Here is a 20,457-nt window from a genome sequence, read left to right as displayed (position 1 = left end):
TTAAACCTACTGAACCAGTTGGAAGGGCGGTGACCATAAAAGAGTGTATTCTAGAAGTGTATAGTTCCACACGTGTTCAGGATAGACTTCACAAAGTTGCTATTCATGTGTATGTCCGACTGACGATCTGCCATGTAGCCCATTACCTAGATGTGATTGGATGCATTTAGTAGGTAGCATATAGGCCTCCTCTTGGGGAATCCTCTTCAGTCATTCTCCAGGATGGTTAATAAACATGAGGCAGCAAAGTCCTCAAACTATATAAACCTGTAGAACTAAAAGGTGACTAAGACAGCAAAATTAATGCCATTTATGATAACTTTTTTTTTTCCCCCATGAATCTCAGGCGCCAGGAGCTTCGGGAACTGAGGTTACTGCAGAAAGAAGAGCACAGGAACCAGGCCCAGCTGAACTCCAAGCACGTGCTGCAGCAGGAGCAGATGCTGCGGCGCTTCGAACAGGAAATGAATGTAAGGAACTAATAGACAGATGACAACACTTAATATCCGGCGTATTTTATATTATTCACAGCCATATTCCTCAGACACAGGTCCTCTTTCTTCTTTTTATACATTATGTGCCACTTTTAGATGGTGTTGAGGTGCACTCAATTGAAACTATTGAAGATATGACTGATGAGGCATTTTTACTTTAGCTTTAAATACTAGTGATATAGTTTTGACCCCTAATACCAAGTTTTATGGCCTCCCTTGTGCCCCCTAGTGCACATGATCTGCAGCTGTCATGAGCTGCAGAGGGCTAGAAGGCCTAGTGTGACTCCCAAGTGACTGGTAGAAGGAAACTTTTTATGTAATGTAACTTTTTAATATTTTTTTTTTTTTACCTCTTTAGAGCACCAGAGATTTATAAAGAAGGAAAAAAAACATATTCTTATATAGCTGACCAGTAAAATCCTACCCCCCACCTCTAACATAGGCCATATAATAACACTGCTCTTGCATTCCCAATCCCCACCACCCCACAGCTATTCTATCTTCTTTTTTGCCATCTTGATCTTCATCTGCTTCCTTCTACGTGTATGTATGTTTTTTCTTTTCAGTCCAAGGTTTGCTTAGTCTAAAAATGGGCCCATCTCTAACATGAATTGGTCATGACGCACGTACGTTTTTACTGGCGCTGTGCCAGAGCTTTCTTTGTTTTTCCATGCATAACTATTTAAAAGGTTACAGTGTCCTCCTTTGACCAGCTTGTACTGTGCAACATTTATATGTAGTTTATCCCAACTTGCTTAGCATAAATACGACTAGCTAGCATCTTATATAATTTAGTTTCAATGCAAGTACGAGGATGCACACTATTTTCAATAGCAAATCCCATCGTATGCATACTAATTGCTGAGTTTCGATTTTGGAATAATTTGTTAAGGCCAAGAAAAAGTTCTACGACACGGAGCTGGAGCTTCTGGAAAGGCAGCAAAAACAGCAGATTGAGCGGATGGAGCAGGAGCATACTACACGCAGAAGAGATGAGGCCAGGCGTATCCGTATTGAGCAAGACCGCGAACATATAAGATTCATGGAGCAGTTAAAGCTACGGAAAAAAGAGGTACAAGAACTCAACTATCTCAGTCAGGCTCACTGAAATGAATCGAGCAGTAGTACGCACGCATCGCCACTGCTCTGTTTATTTGGGGACTCTTCGCACCCTGGGGTTACCAGTGGTCAGACCCCCATCGATCAGGTAAGTCCATACCAAGCACAGTGCTGTAGACTGCATAGTGGCTGTGCCTGTTATTACAGCTCGGTCCCATTCAACAGAGATGCTCTCCGATTATGTGGCCAATGAACGTGACATCACAGGCCTGATTGGCGGGGATCCCAAATGCTGGACCTCTCCAATCAATAGTCTAGTCACGGAAAGTGCCTTCAGGTTATTGCAGCATGTATAAAACGCTGCGGAATAAGGTGGTGCTTTACTACATTGCATATTCACAATAGTGACTATTAGGTGTGACTGTCAAATTAAAACACAATGTTGCATCAGATCTAACAGACTTAAAAGGAATGAGTTCTTCTGCTCTTCAACAATTTTTGCTCAAAATATGTTGATTTGTGTTGACCTGAGTTGGCTGCCTTGGCAGTCATCTAGACATCCTTTATAAGTCACGTCTGAGGGTTTCCTTTCAGAAATCTTGCTTTTGAAAGAGACTCGACCGGAAAAACTCATATCCTTCTGCATCAGCAGGGGAGGGTTCATTCACACAAATGTAAATACGCAGCGTATTACACATGTATTTTTTTATGTACAGTAGTGTGAAAAAAAGCTTGTCCTATTTTGGTGTCAGGATGGGTGTATTGTCTCTTTAACCCCTTCCCGCTGCAGGGCGTATGTTTACGTCCTGGCAGCCTGGTACTTCCCGCGACAGGACGTAAACTTACGTCCTAAAGATAGCGCAGGATCACATATGATCTCGTGCTATCCCGCAGCGGGAGCCGGCTGTCAGTCACAGCCGGCGTCCTGCTGCAACAGCTGTTAACCCTCTCCCTGCCGCGATCTAAGTAGATCGCGGCAGGGAAAGAGCTCACAGAGGGAGCGGACTCCCTCTGTCTCCGGCCAGAACTCGCGATGTCATCGCGAGAGCCCGGCCTGTCACCATGGCAACAGGACGCCAGACACTGGCGTCCTGTATTGCCTATGCCTATGATCGCTGTATAAGCGATAAGGCATGGCAGAACAGTAGCTCTGCCATGCCTTATGACAGTGATCATCAGAGCAGTGGTTAAAGTCCCTCAGAGGGACACACAGTGTAAAAAAAAAACAAATTAAAAAAATGAATTAAAAAAAATGTAAAAAAAAGAGTAAAAAAAACATTTTTTTTATGCTTTTTCTCAGATTAGCATAAAAAAAGGTAAAAAAAAATAAAATAAAACCTCACACATTTGGTATTGTTTCGTCCGTAACGACGCGTACAATAAGTTGCACATGCTTTTGACTGTGCACGGAAAAAAACGCTAAAAAACTGAGGCAAAATGCTAATTTTTAGCATTTTGCCTCACTAAAAATGCAATAAAAGTGATCAAAAAAGCCATATGTACCCCAAAATGGTATTAATAAAAACTACAGCTCGTCTCGCAAAAAATAAGCCCTCATAGAGCGCCGTACATAGAAAAATAAAAAAGTTACAGGACTTTGAATGCAGCAATTTAGAATAGAAAAAAGATTTCCAAAAAAAGGGTTTTTATTGCAGAAAAGTGGGAAAACCTAAAAAAAAGTAAGAATTTTGGTATCGTTGTAACCGTACCATCCCGCAGAAAAAATGGAATGTCATTTATGCTGCATGATTAACGCTGTAAAAAAAAAAATTAAAAATCTATGGCAGAATTGATGCGTTTTCTCTCCCTGCTATCATAAAAAAATAATAAAAGTTTTACAATATAGTCTATGTACCCAAGAGTGGCACCGATAGAAACTACAGTTCGCCACGCAAAAAACAAGCCCTCATATGGCAGTGTCGACGGAAAAATAAAAAAGTTATGACTTTTGATAAACGGAGAAGAAAATCCGCCAAAAATTGGGAGCACACAAAAAAAATGTGTGGAGACATCTAGGGGGTGAGTGGGTTGGGGGATCGTATAGTCTCTCCTTAAAAGGGTTGTGAGGACACCTAGAATGTGTGCGCGGAGACTTATAGGGTGATGTGAGCTCCTCTGGGTAATTTATGCAAATAAGGAAGATGGGGAAAATACCTCTTCAGCGCCACCTATTGGATGACAGCATTTCTTCAAATCAATGTGACTTTCTTAACAATAACTGAGTCTAGGAAGTGTATTATGCACCAAAATAACCCATTGACATCAATGGGCTTGCGTTAATTTTGCAGGAAATACGCAGGAAACGTGTATTCGCTGCGTATTTGCACAAGAACTCAATGGAGTATTTACGTGCATTAAAAAAAAGCCACTAGGCAGCAATACACAGGAAATGGGTGTATTTTGGTCTGTAAATATGCTGTGTATTCACAGACTGAAATATGCCCGTGTGAATGAGCCCTTAGATGTTCTGTCCTCTCTCACCTGTCTTCTGTCCTGTCTACAGGTGAAGGCGTCTGTGGAAAAGCTGCCGAGGCAACAACGCAGGGAAAGTATGAAACTGAAAATGGATGAGTTTTCTCAGAAGAAGCAAACGGAGGTAATCCCCCACCCCCCACCCCCACCAATTTCAGAGGAAACCTTTAATGGCACATACTACTACTGTCGTGCCAGTCCTGGTTTATGGTGCAGCAGCATCTGAATGCTAAAATTGTACAACTATTTAGGAAGTAAATACTTTGGTGTTGCTAACTGAATATCCATCCGTGGTGATACAGCAATCATCATATGGGTGTGCGATAGGTCAGTTAGTATATCGTCTAATAAGACCTAAATGAATTTATCTTACAATTATGCAACTTCTCCATTTTAGTACTGGGGGGCAGCTATACAAACAGGCAAGACATTGTCTCAGTCTGGATTAATCTTGATAAGATATTACACTTGACCACACTTTCATTGTTGGAGAACCCAGACTTTAATTTATACATGCATACATGCATACATACATACATACATACATACATACATACGTACGTACGTACGTACGTACGTACGTACGTACGTACATACATACGTGTTTGTTCTCAGCCCTATATGTATATTTAAGTTGTATATAAAGAAGTTACATTTTGAGGATTCTATCCAGTGAATGACTCTGCAGTGAAGAATCAGGCTACGAGGGGAGGGGAGTATCTGCGCTCTATTTCCATAGTGTCATGTTTGGGAAAACCTATATCATTGAAAGGATATATTCAGTAAGTTCCTGCGCAAGGTGCATGGGTTACCTTGTGGTAACACTGCGGCTCTGTTCTTGGAGAACACAGGAACTATCTCATGTAGCAGGCTGGATCTGAAGGGCTGCCAAGTGCTCCTTGGATTAGCTTCTTTGCTGCTTTTGTGTTCCCAGTAATCTGTGGAATGTAAGCGAGATCTGCTGCACGGCCTCATGTTGTCGTCTCCACCTTTCTGTTAGTTCACCAGCTGTTTTTGTTTATTGGTTATACCGATCACAAAGGTACCTCTTCTTCTCCCCCCCCCCCCCCCCTCCTTTCAGGTTTTGCGTATATGTGATCTATTGATACACTTGACTAACCTCAAAAATCTAATTGTATAACCATTCTCTCTCGTCCTTATCTATGCCCTACAGGAGCAACTCTTCTTGACTAAACAGAAGGAGGACATGGCTCTGGCTATGACTGCTATTATACTGGAGAACAAGAAGGAGATATATAGCAAGGAAAGGGATTTCTTGAATAAGAAACAGCAACTTCTCAGAGGTGATTATACAACCCAGGGGACAAATCTGCATCACTCATATTGGCTATAGAAATAAGCTTCCAGTCTTCAGATTTCAAGGATCTATGTAGAAACCACTAACAATCTATTACCAACTTACAGGGGGCCCTACAATCACTCCTGAAAGGGGAAACCATGTTCTAGAAGTTGGACGTTACTTATTTAGCTCAAACCAGTTTCTCTAGTGGATAAGAAGCTGCTAGCAGCAATAGCATCACTTATTTCCCTTTGCCAAACCTATTATAATTAAGGAGTCTATGGGTCAACCTTACCCCCTAAGGCTGGGTCCACGCGGGGCTGATTTTCAGCAGAATGTCCACAGCGGGTGATCCTCTGCAGATAAGACGTGGAATGCCTGCCTCCAAACTATCACAATTAGGTGCAGGTTATAGCAAGAATTCGCCTGTGGAATACAGCCCCCCATTGAGAGGGGGCGGATTCTGCAGCGGAGACTTCAATAAAATCATAGGTTTTGTGCTGGTTATTTCCGCAGCTTGTGGACTGATCTTCAAAATCTTGTCCACTTTGTTGCTACTGTAAATGCTGCGGAACTTCTGTGTAGAGGGTCAACATGGAAATTCCATGACAATTCTGCCCCGTGTGTACCCAGCTTTATGGCTTATGTCCACGGGCAGGTTTGAATTCCGGGATCCACGTGGGGCACCCGCACGGATGATCCGGAGTTCAAGCAACCCATAGAAACTCAGAGGCATCCGCAGCTTAATTAAAGCATACGGATTTGTTTTGTGGACTTTCTGGTCCGGAAAATCGCAGCATTCTCCATTTTGCCGCGGATCCTGCAGGGATGGCTTCCATTGAAGTCAGTGGAAACCGTCTGATCTGTGGCACACCTGGAACTGTTACTCCAGGTGTTCTGCGGATCCCGCAGGAAAACAGGAGATTATAAAAATCTCCACTGCACATGTGCGAGGGGCACGCCACATGCTGGCGCGCCTGCCCAAATGCACGGAGGAGAAGACGGACGACGCGCATCCGGACTGGTAAGTAATGTCCTCATGCCACGGGCAGGGTGGGATTCCGCAGCGGAGCTCCCGCCCACGGAACCCGACCCGCCGATGGATATAAGGCCTTAAGATGTGGCCGCATGAACCAAATTCTTCATGGCAGAAATCTGGCACGGAATGTTGTGCCAAGTGGCATAATCTGCAATGGATCTGCCACACAATCTGCATGTGTAACAATATTTGCCAAGGCTCTGCCACAGACTTCATCCCACTTACTTGAAAGGGGTAAATTTCAAGGTGAAAATTGACATGCTGACTATTGTGCTCTGCAATTTCCACAGATATTTTCTCACAACACTTGGTTGCGACTTGTTAAACCCCCTTTGCTGCTACTGTAAACGCTGCGTTTGTATGTATGTATGTATGTGATACGCCTGTAGGTTTTACATTAGTCGGTTTTCTTCATACAGATAGGGAAGCATGCATATGGGACTTGGAAGAGCGCCACCTACAAGAAAGACATCAACTCATGAAGCAGCAGTTAAAGGACCAGTATTTCTTACAGCGTCACGAGCTGCTCAGGAAGCATGACAAGGTACTGTAATATACTAAGATCTAGCCTTGCATGACTTGTTACCTTGTAATGACCCTATTGCTGCTACATCCCAATGACACGGACAAGCCTCCAGTCACTTGTTCTCCACTTCAAAGGAGGCTGATTTTTGTAGCGTTTTCAGATTATTGCGTTTGTAAATGGAATGTTTTGGATGATGACAAAGTACACAATTGCTGATAACACAGTACAGCGTTGTTTGTGCCACAATGGCTGCTTGTTCTCGGTCCTCTTACAAAATGTATCAGACATAGTGCATACAGTATCATCGTCCATGCAATGTCACGTGATGTATAATTTTCACTTTCCAGGAGCAAGAGCAAATGCAGCGGTACAATCAGCGCATGATTGAGCAACTCCGATTGCGGCAGCAACAAGAGAGGGGACGTTTACCAAAGATCCAGAGAACTGAAGGGAAGACACGGTTGGCCATGTACAAGAAGAGTCTTCATATCAGCTCCTTCTCCAGCGCTGCCGACCAGAGGGAGAAGATTAAGCAGGTAGATATGACTGGGGTGTAGGACGGGTCTGCTGGGATTATTAGAGCAAGAAGACTCTTTAGAAAACTTTATCTTGACTTACAAAGTTTAAGCCATCTACAGAAGCTTCACTTGCTGAGATTTGCTATAAGCTCTGGCTTTATTTACTCCTACAGGATTTTTGGCCACCGACACAGCCACAGCACGTTATCGCCTGTTTTCTGTAGCTCACTCATCCTGTACCTGTATGGACAGCAAAAATGAAGAGTAGAACTATCTCCTTATTACAGGCTGGGCGAGCTGCACGAGTTATCCCACTAAAGGAACCTTTTACACGGGACAGCTGTTGGGCGTGTAGGCATGCAACAGTTGCCCCAAAGGCTTTCTTTCACAAGGGGCAATAGTCGTTCAGTGAATGGAGTGCGGAGCGCATCTGAGATGGTTTCTGGCTGCCTGCCTCCATTTGCTGCAAACAGGCAGTCACTCAGAGCTGAACAACTGCCTGTTTACTTGGGGGGAAGTTAGTTGTTTGGTTTTTAGGTGAACGAAAAACCAAGCAACTCCAACGAGTGTGCGTCTTCTCGCTCAGTGCCCTGTCGGTAGCCGTCTGTATATGGCTGACCTTTACCGAAAATCACTGCTCGCAGCTATTCAAGCAAGAATTGCCCCATGTTAAAGGTACCTTAACTATGGAGGTAGCGGAACACAACACTTCACTATCTCCCTCAGTTTCATAGAAGTGAATGGAGCTGTGGTGTCACATCCGTTCACAAAAGGGACTTGAGGATCGCAATTTTCATGTCCCTGTGGGTCCCAGTAGTCAGACCCCCAATGATTATATGTTTATTTCCTATCACATAAATATGTGATAAATGCATTTACTGGGGAAAACCCCTTTTACCAACTCCATTGTTACTGGAGGCCTAGATAAGTTATAATAGCAACAATATATGCGATGCTCACAAATACGACTCTGTATGAATGTCCCCTGTCACTGCCTAGTCTCTATGGGAGGGGCTTTACTCCATCACCTCCAGGAGCTATGATGAACTGCCTCCTATGCATTTAAACTACCATAAAGTACACACCACCTAGGAAGAATATATCTCCAATATAGCAGGAAAGGTTATATAAATTAGGAATAGGCATAACATTTGAAATGAAGAACAAATGCATTATTTTTTAAATTCGTTTTTTTTTATTAATAATCAAGTCATAAAATACAGAATAAAAGAAAAGAAGTTTGCTTGGCACATAGCAATATGGGTATAGTCATAGTTGTAGGTAGTTGACACATTTTTTATGCTACTGTATTTCTTAAATTTCTTGGTTAATCATTTATAACAATAAACTTTTAAACTTTTAAAACAATGCAATGCTGTTCTTCCTTATTCTTGGTCCTGGTAAGAAATAAATTACAAGTTCTAAGCGCTTGTCCATAGGGAGGGGGGGGGGGGGGGTGGGATGGTGGGGGGGGGGGGGGGAGAGGAGGGGGTTAGTGTAGTTCAGGCTTAGGGTTCATACCGTAGGCAAAGTTGAGTGGGAGTCCACACCTTAGGGTCCAGGTCAATAGATAATGGGGGCCGCAAAAGTAAGTTTACGAGGTCTATCACTTTTGACCAGAACTCGTTGACAAGAGGGCATTCCCATATTAAATGCCAGAAATCCGCCTTCAGTTGGCGGCATCTCTGACAGGAATCTGAGGAGGTATTGCGCATTTTATGTAGACGGTTGGGAGTGAGGTAGGCTTGATGTATAATATATAGCTGGATGAGTTTATTGTTTACGGCCGGTGAAACCGACAGGTGGGATTCGGAGATATCTTGCCATTCCTCAGGTGTAAGAGATGGGATGGCAAGTTTCCATTTATCGTATGTTGGGAGTGGATTGAGACTTATTTTGGCTGAAAGGAGGTGTGTGTACAGGGCTGATATTAATCCTTTGGGCCCCTGGGACTTAAGGACGCCGATTGTGGGGAACTTGGATATGCGGGTCGAGGTGGGTGGGAATTGAGAGTTCAGTGCGTGTCTTAGTTGGAAAAATCTAAATAGTTGGAGGTGCGGGGCCTGTAACCTGTTGCGTAGTTGCGTGAATGTGGGGAGTGTTTCGTCTGTGTATATGTCTTTTAGTGTAAATACCCCCAGGGCGGTCCAGTACTGTGGGTCTGGAACAGACTGTAGTGCGGTGAGACCAGGGTTGTTCCAGAGGGGGAGTTCTGGCACTACATCTTGGTATCTCTGCAGCGTCTTTACTTCCTTCCATACGCTGAGAGCTAGTTTATGGAGCGGGATTAGGTTGGAGGTTTTGGTACATTCTGGGAATTCCAAAAAGCCCAGTAGGCTGTTTCCTGTTACTTGTTTCGCAAGTTGTTTATCTGCTATAGGCAGTTCTTTATCTAAGACCCAGGATCGGATGTTTCTCAGTTGCCCTGCCAGGTAATAGAGCCGGAGGTCCGGAAGGGCCATTCCAGCTTGTTCCTTGGGTCTTTGTAAAGTTGCTAGGCTCAATTTGGAGCGGGAGGAGTTCCATATGAATGTTATAATTAGGGAGTTTAAAGACTTGAAGAAGTGTTTAGGGACGTTCACTGGCATGTGTTGTAGTATATACAAACATTTAGGTTGGATGGCCATTTTGATGAGATTTATACGCCCAGCTACGGAGAGCGGTAACTTAGCCCATCGCTTCAGTTTATATTTTATGTTCTCTAATAGTGGGTTTATATTATCTGCTATTGTGTTGTTGTGGTCATGTGACATAATCACCCCCAGGTATTTAAATGTTGAAACCGGTTTTAGTCCATATCTTGCGACACAGGGGTCATTTTTGGGGCCAGTTTCTGTGTAAAGGATTGTTGATTTGGACCAGTTAACATATAGCCCGGAGAAGTTGGAAAATCTATCTATATGTGTCATAGCTTGGGCAAAGGAGTTTGATGGGTTCGACAGAAATAGAATTGTGTCGTCTGCATATAGTCCTAATTTACTTTCAAGTTCTGTCCACAAATGCATTATTTATCCTCCATTCACTTAAGTTTAATTAATCTAGACCAAAATTTAATGCATGGCACATTTCCTTTGTTACATAATGTGAAGCTCCCTCCATTTACATTGTACATATCCAATGGGAGATCCCCTAACAGCTGGTAACTTTTCCTGGGGGTACATAGGACAGGCCTTGGGGAACAAGTGTACCTCCTCCCCTTATGGCCCTGTCTTTGGTATTACTCGGTGTATCCGTTTTGACTAAAGTGTTTCTTTCTGCTAAATAACTTTTACCATTCTTATTGGCTATTGATTGGTGGAGCATATAAAGTGAGGTTCTTCAGCAGTTGGTACTTGGCTTTTTCCGTGTATCCCGTCCTCCATGATGGAGTGACTATGGATGAGCACTTCTCTGCCAATACTATGTATTTCGGTTGGTAGGTGTCTGAGTGCTAAGACAGTCATGTGATTTCTGGTATAGCCAAGCTGAGAATAATGTAAGATGGTTTTATGTATTTTCCATACTATGTAGACCTAAAATGACATCTAGAAAAACAAATCCTACAGTAATGCTGCTATCCCAGAAGTTGATTAGAAAATGTCTTGCAGTTCTCTCAGCAGGAAGACAGGAGGCAGAAGGCAGAGAAGTTGCAGCAACAGCAAAAACATGATCAGCTGCTACTGGAGATGCAGGCCCAGTGCGACAGTAATGCAAGAGAGCTGCAGCAGCTTCAGGTAATGACCTCTTTATTAGTAGCATACCATACATTGTACAACTCAATGCATTCCTACAGGCACCTCCATTGTATAACTTGTAAGATTATGGTCATGCTACTTTTTAACTTGCTCATCCAGGCACCATTGCACTATGAACTGCTGGTGGCCACTTATATTTTGATGAACCAAATTAAGTTATGGACTATATTCTTTTGAATTTCATCTGCTATGGTACTTGTGTGATTTTCTAAATTCTATCTGCAATACAGGTTGTAGAAATACAGTCAGAAGTGAGTGCTGCAGTACGAACTACAAATATAATATCAACTTCAACTTTAAGTTGCTGAATCTCAGGTTCTGTTGCAGGTAGAGCTTTGGTTTTGGTCTTTTAAAGTGAATAGATTACATTTAAATTAAGACCCTAGCCAAGGCTGTAAAATATAGCCTGAGATATAGCTGTTTGAGGCAAGGATCTACCTCATACGTCCTTTTATTGAAGTGCCACTCTGCATGTATGTAGGACATATGTCCTTGGCAGGGAAAGGGTTAAACAGTACAAACCTAGAAAAGCTAAATGAAAGATGAATATTCACTTTGTGCTTAACGCATGGTTTTGCTGTTGATACGGCTCCTAGTAATAGGTTTCTTACTGCTGATTGAAATGGATTGTTTGACCTTTTCTATTATGCACTGATTTATTTCTAGAATGAAAAGTGTCACCTTTTAGTGGAGCATGAGACACAAAAACTAAAAGCTTTGGATGAGAGCCACATACACATGCTGAGAGACTGGAGGGAGAGGTTAAGGCCTCGCAAAAAGGTAAGGAAAAATAACTTGGAAAGTGTAAGTGAAGGTAATGTCATTGGGAAAAAATGCTGACCATCCAGTTAGAGGTAGGCAAAATATGGGCTTATTCACACTAGTTTTATTCTCGTGCGAGTTTTATGCGATGCGCACAAATATGAAATCCAGCCTTTAAAATGAATTCATTCACACAAGCATTTTTTTTAAATTTTTTTTCCTTTCCCTGCAGCATTGCTACAAGGACAAAGAAATGACAGGGCATTCTATCTTTGGGTGTTCCCTTGGAACGCCTCATCCATTATTTTCAATGGGACAATACCCCCTTCCCGCTATAGGAAGGGGTGACCTCTCTTAGTACAGCGCAGGCGCCAGCTGTTTTTCAGCTCACATCCGCCGGCAATAGCTGCAATCAGCCATGCGGCTCATTGGTGCTATTAACACTTTAAATGCCGCTGTCAATTCGGACAGTGGCTTTTAAATCACAGGGAGCTTTGCGGGTGTCATGGCAGCCGGGGGCCTTCTGAAAGACCCAGGGCTGTTTTATCAGACTGCCTATTAAGCCATGCTCGCGGAGTGGATTGATAGACTGCCTGCCCAATAGCAGTACGATGTAATCCTATGGCATTTCATCATACCGCAGGAGCAATCAGAGCATCGCTAGTTGTAAAAATCAGAACAGAAGTTTTACCACATATTAAAAAAAACAAAAACAAAACCTTTTGCCATATTTATAATAGAAAATTAAAAAACTAAATAATAAAACAAAAATACATATTTGGAATTGCTACATCAAAAAAAGTCCAGACTTTCAAAGTGACGCATTATTTACCGCACACGGTGAACATCTGAAAAAAAAATAAGCATGCTAGAAATGCACTTTTTTGTCGTCCCACAAAAAAAAAAAAGCCCCCCCCATACAGCTATGTCAATGGATAAATAAAAGGAGTTATGATTTTTTTTTTTTTTTTAAAAGGGGGAAGAAAAAACGAAAATGGGGGGAGGGTCGGGCACACAATTAAGGGGTAAAAAAAATCACATGGCACTTGCACGCCATGCGATGTGCATGCAACTTTGATGCGGTGTTTCCTATTGAAGTCAATGGGAAATGCTTGTGATTCTATCACACGCGAGTTTCATGCGCGTAAAGATCACAATTTAACAGGCGCAATGTTTTGTTTTTTTTAAATAAAAAATCCTTTGCGTCACTGAAAATGGCACGTTGGCCAGCGCGATATCGCACTCCTGCGTGAATGTAGCTTCAAAGTGGGAAATGGTTACAGAAAGTGTTTGTCTTTTTATTTTGATCTGAGTAAAACCTCAAAGTAGAAAAAGTTAAAACCTGATGAGCCAAAAATCTGCTTCAAATACGTATAGCAGGAGCGTTACATTTCTAGTCTGGGAAAGAAAAAACACCTAATACTTAAAATAATTCTAAAACTGAAATTGTGCGCAAACATTGACTATTTCTGCCTTGTTCCACACTTAGTGTAATTTATAGGCAGTTTACCATAATTGGAAAACCCCTATAATTCCAGTTTCACACTCTGTGGTTTTTGTACCGAGTTTATACTGCATCTAGATGTTAAATAAATGTGAATAAGATTTGTAAAAGTACTAGGTTTTTTGGGCTTGGCCCTTAAAAGTTCTTGCCAACTTGGTTTATGTGGGTGCCTATTATGTCTTGTGTGGGGCCATGAGGTGTCAGCGACTTTCATTACTAGATGTCCCTTTTTTAATCCGGTTTTAATGGCAGTTTAATTGCTATTTACTAAAGTATACAGTGTGAATGTACAATATTGTAGATTTACAGTGTACTACTGCCACCTAGTGGTACGAAATAATACTTTAGTATTCAAAATAACCCAAATACAATACTTTAGTTATGTGTTAATGCCATTCCAGGATTGGTCTGGAATAAATGTTAAAGCCTTACGTATAAGTCTTACTACATGGCGACATCAGTATCTTGTACCACCAAGGGTAAAAACCCTTTGGCCATATTTATAATCTAACTAATAAAACAAAAATACATATTTGGCATCGCTGCATTCATAAAAGTCTGATCTATTAAAGTACCGCATTATTTACCCCGCACGATGAACAGCATCAGAAAAAAAAAGAATGCCAGGAATGCGCCCTTTTGGTCACCATGTCTTCAAGAAAAAAATGCAATAAAAAGCGATTAAAAAGTCATATGTATTCCAGAATGGTACCTACGCAAACTACAGGACGTCCTGCAAAAAATGGGCCCTCGCACAACTGTGGAGGGAAAAATAAAACCGCTATTGCGGGCAGAAGATGGCGGCAATTTATTTTTTTTAAATATCTTTGAAAAAAATACTAGCGCAGCAAATCTTAGATTGGTATCGTAGTAATCGTACTGACCCATAGAATAAAGTTATGTCGCTTTTGTTGTAGTTTGTGCGCTGTAGAAAAAAGATACAACGGAAGATGGCAAAATTTAATGTTTTTTTCCATTTCTCTCCACTTAGAATTTTTAAAAAGTTTTTCAGTATATTATAGGGTACCATTGATAAATACAACTCGGCCCACAAAAATTAAGCTCTCGTACAGCAACGTCTATGGATAAAGGAGTTACGATTTTTTTAAAAGGGGGGAAGGAAAAAACAAAAATAGAGAAACCGAAAGAAGCTTTGTCACGAAGGAGTTAAAGGGTTTCCAATAGTGAGACAGGAATGGCTAATCAGTCACTATTGCTTATAAATGCATAGTATTTCACAAATCATTTAGTGTTTTGGTGGATGATGTGTGATTTCTGATTTAGGATGGAGATCGCAGTACCAGGGCCCAGGTGTCTGAGGGGGTACAGTAGATCAAATGAGGAGAATAGTGCCATGACTCTTGTGTAATAGTTGAGGTGGAACTCTTGAGAGTCTAAAATCTTTTACACTTGTGTTGTGTGTTCTGCAAATACTGGTTATTACCTTTGCAACTTTTGATAAGACCAACTTATATTTGTATTGCAACAGGCTCTGGAAGATGATCTAGAACAGAAGAAGCAGGAGCAGGAGATGTTCTTCCGCATGAGTCAGGAAGGAGGACGACTAAATGGATCCGCTCAGAAACCTGCCGCGTTCTATGCCTACAGTTCTGCTGAGGCTTCATAATGATCCCAAATGCTCAGACTTTAATACCCTCCTCCAGAGCGGTCTGGGAGAGGCTTTGTTACAACCATCTCTGCACTTAGGGTGCAAGTAAAAAATGAAGGAACACCCAGAACTTGTCAGAAAGCTGAGGGAGTAACGCTGTAGTCTGATGCCTGGAAACCAGAAAGCATTAAAGTTCAGCCAATACAATATCAATAACTTATAGAATGGCCAACTGTCTTTACTTTGTACCTAGAGTGAGAGATATCAACCAAAAACCATGGCCTGTCTTATAGGTAGTGGTATGAGTTATGTGCCAAATGATCACACTTTCTACTTCTCATCTCATGTTCTCCTCATGCCTGGGACATTAGTATAGAATAGCTTCTGCTTTCAGTGCACATGTGTTTGAGAGCATCTTCTTCACTCTGTCACCAGTGTAACATGGCTCTTCTGTATTTTTCCTATACCTATTTTCTGCAATGTTTGTATGGTTCCTGTCTGAACCTCTGATGTTGTAAGTACAATTTATAAAGCACTCCTTCAGGTTCCCACGCACATTCAGTATATGTCGACCAAATGCTATTTTCCCCACAAACTCTGTTTGGCCAAATCTTCATTTGCCTTTGCATGGGGAAAGTGAAGAAGGCTGCTTCCATACAGCTGTTGGGTCTGTATCTCAAGGGAAGACATTCAACATCTGTGGATCTTAAGGGGAAAGTCAGAATGCGCCACACACACACACACACACACACACACACACACACACCCCTGACTGCACAGTCGTCTGGTCTCGTCACAGTTTTGGACAACTGTTGTCTAAGGCCACCTTCACAGTCAGTGCAGCGGGCTGGACGTGTGTTATAGGGGATGGGAGCGGAAGTGCCCTTACTGGCTTCAATACCATTGAAATCAATGAGAGCTGAAGCGCCTATTTCACTTCCAGCACTTTCAGCTTCAACGGACACAAAATTGTAATGGCCACTTTAGCTCTGATTGCAGTGGGAGCAAAGCAATTTGGGGCACTTCCACTCATGTTACCTAAGACATATGGCTAGCCCGCTGCACTCACAGTAGGCTGTGCTGTCAGATGATCACCAAGTCGCATGTCTCTGGCAATTATTTATGGCTTATCCTGAGGACAGATAATCAATAGTTTTTGCCTGGAAACCCCTTTTAATGGGACCCATCTGGCACCTTTGAAACCGCAAATGTGAAAAGAGTCTGATTTGAATGGGGGCCTTGACAGATGCTTGATTTTGCAGAACCTATCCTATTAGTGGGCTGAACCTGTTGCGAACACGTTGACTCTCTCCATCCATATCCCAACCTGTGTTCAGACAATGAGTTTTGCACACTTATGGGTTTTCTACAATAATCAAGTAGAAAGAAATTGGTGGATTTCTTGAACATTTCAACACCTGTTTACATAATAAAGCAAGAAGAAAGAAATATTGCACCGTGGATTCACATGTGATGCGCAATGGGGCAGATAACTCAAAAACGGGGTACGGGCGAGTTTACACACTGCAGAATTTAGGCTGTGGCATGTTTGAAGTTCTGCTACAATGTACAGTACAATGTAAGCAAATGGAGTTTTAACAAACTCCATTTACTCACAGCCCCCAAAAATCCGCAGCCGCAAATAGTCATGCGGTGAATTTTCCCATCCGCAATATGCTTATCGGTCATGGAATACTGCAATGAACATCCCCACTAAAAGTGCAGATTTTGTCATAGATTAACCCTAAGAGAAAGCTGGGGCAGTTATCTATAGCTACCAGTTAGAATCCTTCCCTCGTTTGTCAGATGCTGTTCGGAAAGTCAAGGCAACTGCTCCTTCTTTCTCTTGCGATGGTTTTAATAAGTCTTCCCTGATGGGTTTCACACATTTGCATTAAAGCCCAGACCAAAAAATAAAAATAAAAAAGTGGAACTTGAAGAGAGCTAAGTAACTAAGCCAAAAATTATCTGTTGGACTGTTCGTTCTATTGTTGCCTTGTCCATAGATGACTTAACATGTGGAGGCCTTTGTTAATGTTTTACAGTTTTGGACTTGAAGATATGTATCCGGTGCACTTACTTCTGTGTAGCAATCGATAGGTAGCGACTGCTGGCCAGTCTTCCAGGGGGCCACATTTAATAAAGGGGCATTTTGAAATGATGGAAATACTAGTCCACGTTTTGTAATGGATAAACATTGAGCTACCTGGTTAATAACGCCCCATGCCTAATATTTTCTGTCTAGTATTGCTACGTTTAGCTCAGGATGGCTTTCTGCTATAATGTATCACATGTTTAACTGAGCAAAATATATTTGCATAGAAAAATATACCATCTGTTGGGGAATATGAAGTGGCCGCCGCATATAGGTTGTATTTCATGGCTAAGGGTGGTTTCACATCGGAGTGGAACCTTCGGTTGGAGGTTCCGCCGCAGATCCGACTCAAAATACCGTTAGAAAAAGCACTGAATGCAGCACTTTTTCTGTCGGGCAGCTGAGCGGAGACTAGACTGTACCAATTATAGTCAATGGGGTCTGTTGGGCGCTGTTCAGCTCCGCCATTCGGGAGCAGGAATTCCCTCTCCTGCTCTCCGAACGGAGCAGAAAAGCGGAACCCCGGGTGCGGATGTGAAACCATCCTAATAATGTGTAGCAGTTGTGATACTTGAAAGAATTGTATCCCTTTCTCCTCTAATCGCTGCTAACTTCATTACACAGGAAGTTCTCTAAGGTCACATGCATATATTAATAAATGACATATTTTCCTCCTTACTACAAGCTTATTTTCATATAACAGGACGATGTTCTATATTAGATTAATGCAAATATGTATTATTTTCATAAGGGTCTTCTGCTGGGGTGAAACACTGTAAAATGTAAATAAGATTCTAATAAAGTAATGAGAGAATAAATGTTAACGAAGGAGTTTGAAAAATTCTGTTTTCATTCTACATAAGTTATTAAGTAAATGAACCATTTCTAAATATTCATCAGAGATTATTTGCCATGCAGTCTGCAGACCTACTGGTGGAAAGGATATACCAGGCGCAGCTTCCCATGCATTTCTCCTAGGAGGATAAAATATATAATAAAAGGCGAGTATTACATGTTCCAAATCTGTGTTGAGAAAGTTCACAAAGTTTTTCACATACCAAAAGTCTCATTCACCACTTGGGGGCGTAAGAGTCAAGTCAAAAACAGTGTAAGGTCTGGAAGGCGGTGTTCACTCCTGAAACCCACCCTTATTATATTACAGCCCGAGAATAATGTACAAGAAGCTTGGAATTTGCATCTTTTGTGAACTGGGTGTGTTAATTTGTGGGGTCATGGTGTTTCATAGGGCTAAAACCTCATCACATAGCAAAATATGTTCCCCTAACCTTAAGTTTGGCTCTCGAATGCCTAATTAACCCACATAAGAACAGTTCATCTTTGTATTCAATCCCCTGTGGTCTCTGCATAAATCAAAATCACTTCTCTGTAGGTCGTCTCACAAAGTCTTATTGTAAGACCAAACGCCCAGAGTTACATAAAGGATGTTTACTTAGAGTTGCATTTATTGCAAGTCAAGTGTGGTAGACCTTCAGCAAACTGATCATTGTTTTCTCAGAAGTCCAGACAAACATGGAAATGTTAGGTTTTTAGAAAGATACCCATTACTTATCGGTAAGAACTTACTGAGTGATGTTGCGGAAGACATTAAAAGGGATTGTCTCAGTATAGACATTGGTGGCATGTTGCTTAAGGTATGGCACTAATGGATGATCATTGAGGGCCTGGCCCGCACCAATCGCTAGAATAAAGTCTCAGAGCTGAGAAAGGCCTCTTCCTGCTTTGACATCCACTGTTTTAGGAGAAACCACAATCAGATGGGCTGTATTATAACTTCTCTATCTATTTACTGTAAATTAAGTGTCTAGAAGGATGTCTCATCATAGATATAAAGGGCCTTCATACTGGGCTGTTTCAAGCCTTCGGCCTGAAATATAACAAGGTGATGGGTGCTCATTTAAAGAGCCTTCACACAGTAAAATGTAAACTGTATGGAGGACAAGCGAGGAGTAATACAGTTGTTCAACCCCCTTTCACTAATGACTGCAGCAAATTCCCTGTTTACACAGGAAGCTGATTTTTTGTTTCTGTATAAACATGTAAAACGCGTATCTTTCTGTTGGCTGATTGCCTCCCTGCTTATATGGGGCAATAATCAGGAATGAGTGGTTCAACCCTATTGACTTATACAAGTGTTTCTGCACTGCGTCAGGGTGTGACCCATGTACCAAGGGATTTGGGATACCTAAAGAATACCCTGTTTCCCCGAAAATAAGACGCGTCTTATATTAATTTTTGCTCCCAAATATGCGCTACGTCTTATTTTCAGGGGATGTCTTATTTCGCCGCGGCAAATCCGTCTGTGGCCACTAATCCCTCAATTGGCCAGCTTTATGGACGAAATTTCTCAGAAATCTCATCCACATGGGACAATGAATCTGTCACGGCAAAGCTGGGAGAAGCCTGTGTTGTGGTGCGGATTCACCGGACACAGAAACGGAAAAGCGTGCAGCCAGGTCGCTTCAAAACAAGCGGCTGAGTGCCGTGGGTTTTGAAGCAGCGCTTTCCCGGCGGAAATCTCGCTGTTTATCACTGTGGCCAAACTGCGAGATTTCCACTGGAAATACGCTCTGTGAGAACCCAGCCTTAAGAATCACACACAGGGTGCCTGACTCACACACAGAGCCATAAAAAAAAAAAGGGCTGTAAAGTAACGTACCTGTCTGCAGACAGAAGTTCCTGTACCACTTGTAAGCAGGGATGGTATTGCAGCTTCCGGCCACCAGGGGGAGCTCATCACAGCAGACATGTACAGCAGGAACAGAACGTACAGTATGGACTTTTCCAGCCAGCAAGGGGAGCTCACAACAGCACACTCGTGCAGCACAGCAGGGGCAGGATAACAGCAGACTGTCTGCAGATCTACCTATACATCTGGAGGTAGGAGACAACGGGGATGGCAGCAGGGGACAGGCCTCTTGACTTGCCTGCACACTTTACTATGCCTTACTATCGGGGGGTGCCTTATATTTGTGACTTCTGCAAATTTCAGGGGGTGCCTTATTTTCAGGGGGTGCCTTATTTTCTTGGAAACACGGTAGTAAGCTAGATTATATTATGATTTTAGCGTGTTTGCTTTGTTCATTGTTTTCTACACTATCCTACCTAAAGCATTTGGCCACCCCTATCAGTAGAATGAATCCTGTCACAAAACATCATACATAATATGCAGATCCTTAGACGTGTTGGCCATAATTTGTAACAAATAGTACACGCTGTTGGATATATTTGGGATATACCGCTGTACACAAGCCATCCATCACATCACAGAATGCATCAGCCCATCTACAATGGTGCAAGGAGTTGAGCAATGGAAGAACATTCTAT

The 20,457-nt window shown here is 42.1% G+C and overlaps 1 protein-coding gene across 1 annotated transcript in view; it reads left to right on the top strand.

Annotated features, from left to right (window-relative positions):
- The window catches only part of STK10 (serine/threonine kinase 10), a 98,462-nt gene extending 80,519 nt beyond the window's left edge, over positions 1-17,943 (top strand). Inside the window, exons 11-19 of the mRNA XM_066591285.1 lie at positions 347-470; positions 1,387-1,566; positions 4,057-4,149; positions 5,200-5,329; positions 6,784-6,908; positions 7,238-7,426; positions 10,996-11,121; positions 11,809-11,922; positions 14,898-17,943. Coding sequence (XP_066447382.1) covers positions 347-470; positions 1,387-1,566; positions 4,057-4,149; positions 5,200-5,329; positions 6,784-6,908; positions 7,238-7,426; positions 10,996-11,121; positions 11,809-11,922; positions 14,898-15,035 — 1,219 coding nt within the window. The 3' untranslated portion in view covers positions 15,036-17,943. The remainder of the gene's footprint in view (positions 1-346; positions 471-1,386; positions 1,567-4,056; positions 4,150-5,199; positions 5,330-6,783; positions 6,909-7,237; positions 7,427-10,995; positions 11,122-11,808; positions 11,923-14,897) is intronic.
- The last annotated feature ends 2,514 nt before the right edge of the window (positions 17,944-20,457 follow it).

The sequence above is a fragment of the Eleutherodactylus coqui genome, chromosome 2 (genome assembly GCF_035609145.1).
Source record: "Eleutherodactylus coqui strain aEleCoq1 chromosome 2, aEleCoq1.hap1, whole genome shotgun sequence".
Classification (NCBI taxonomy): Eukaryota; Metazoa; Chordata; class Amphibia; order Anura; family Eleutherodactylidae; genus Eleutherodactylus; species Eleutherodactylus coqui.
Note: the sequence above shows the minus strand (reverse complement) of the source record. Positions and strands in the feature narration are given on the sequence as shown.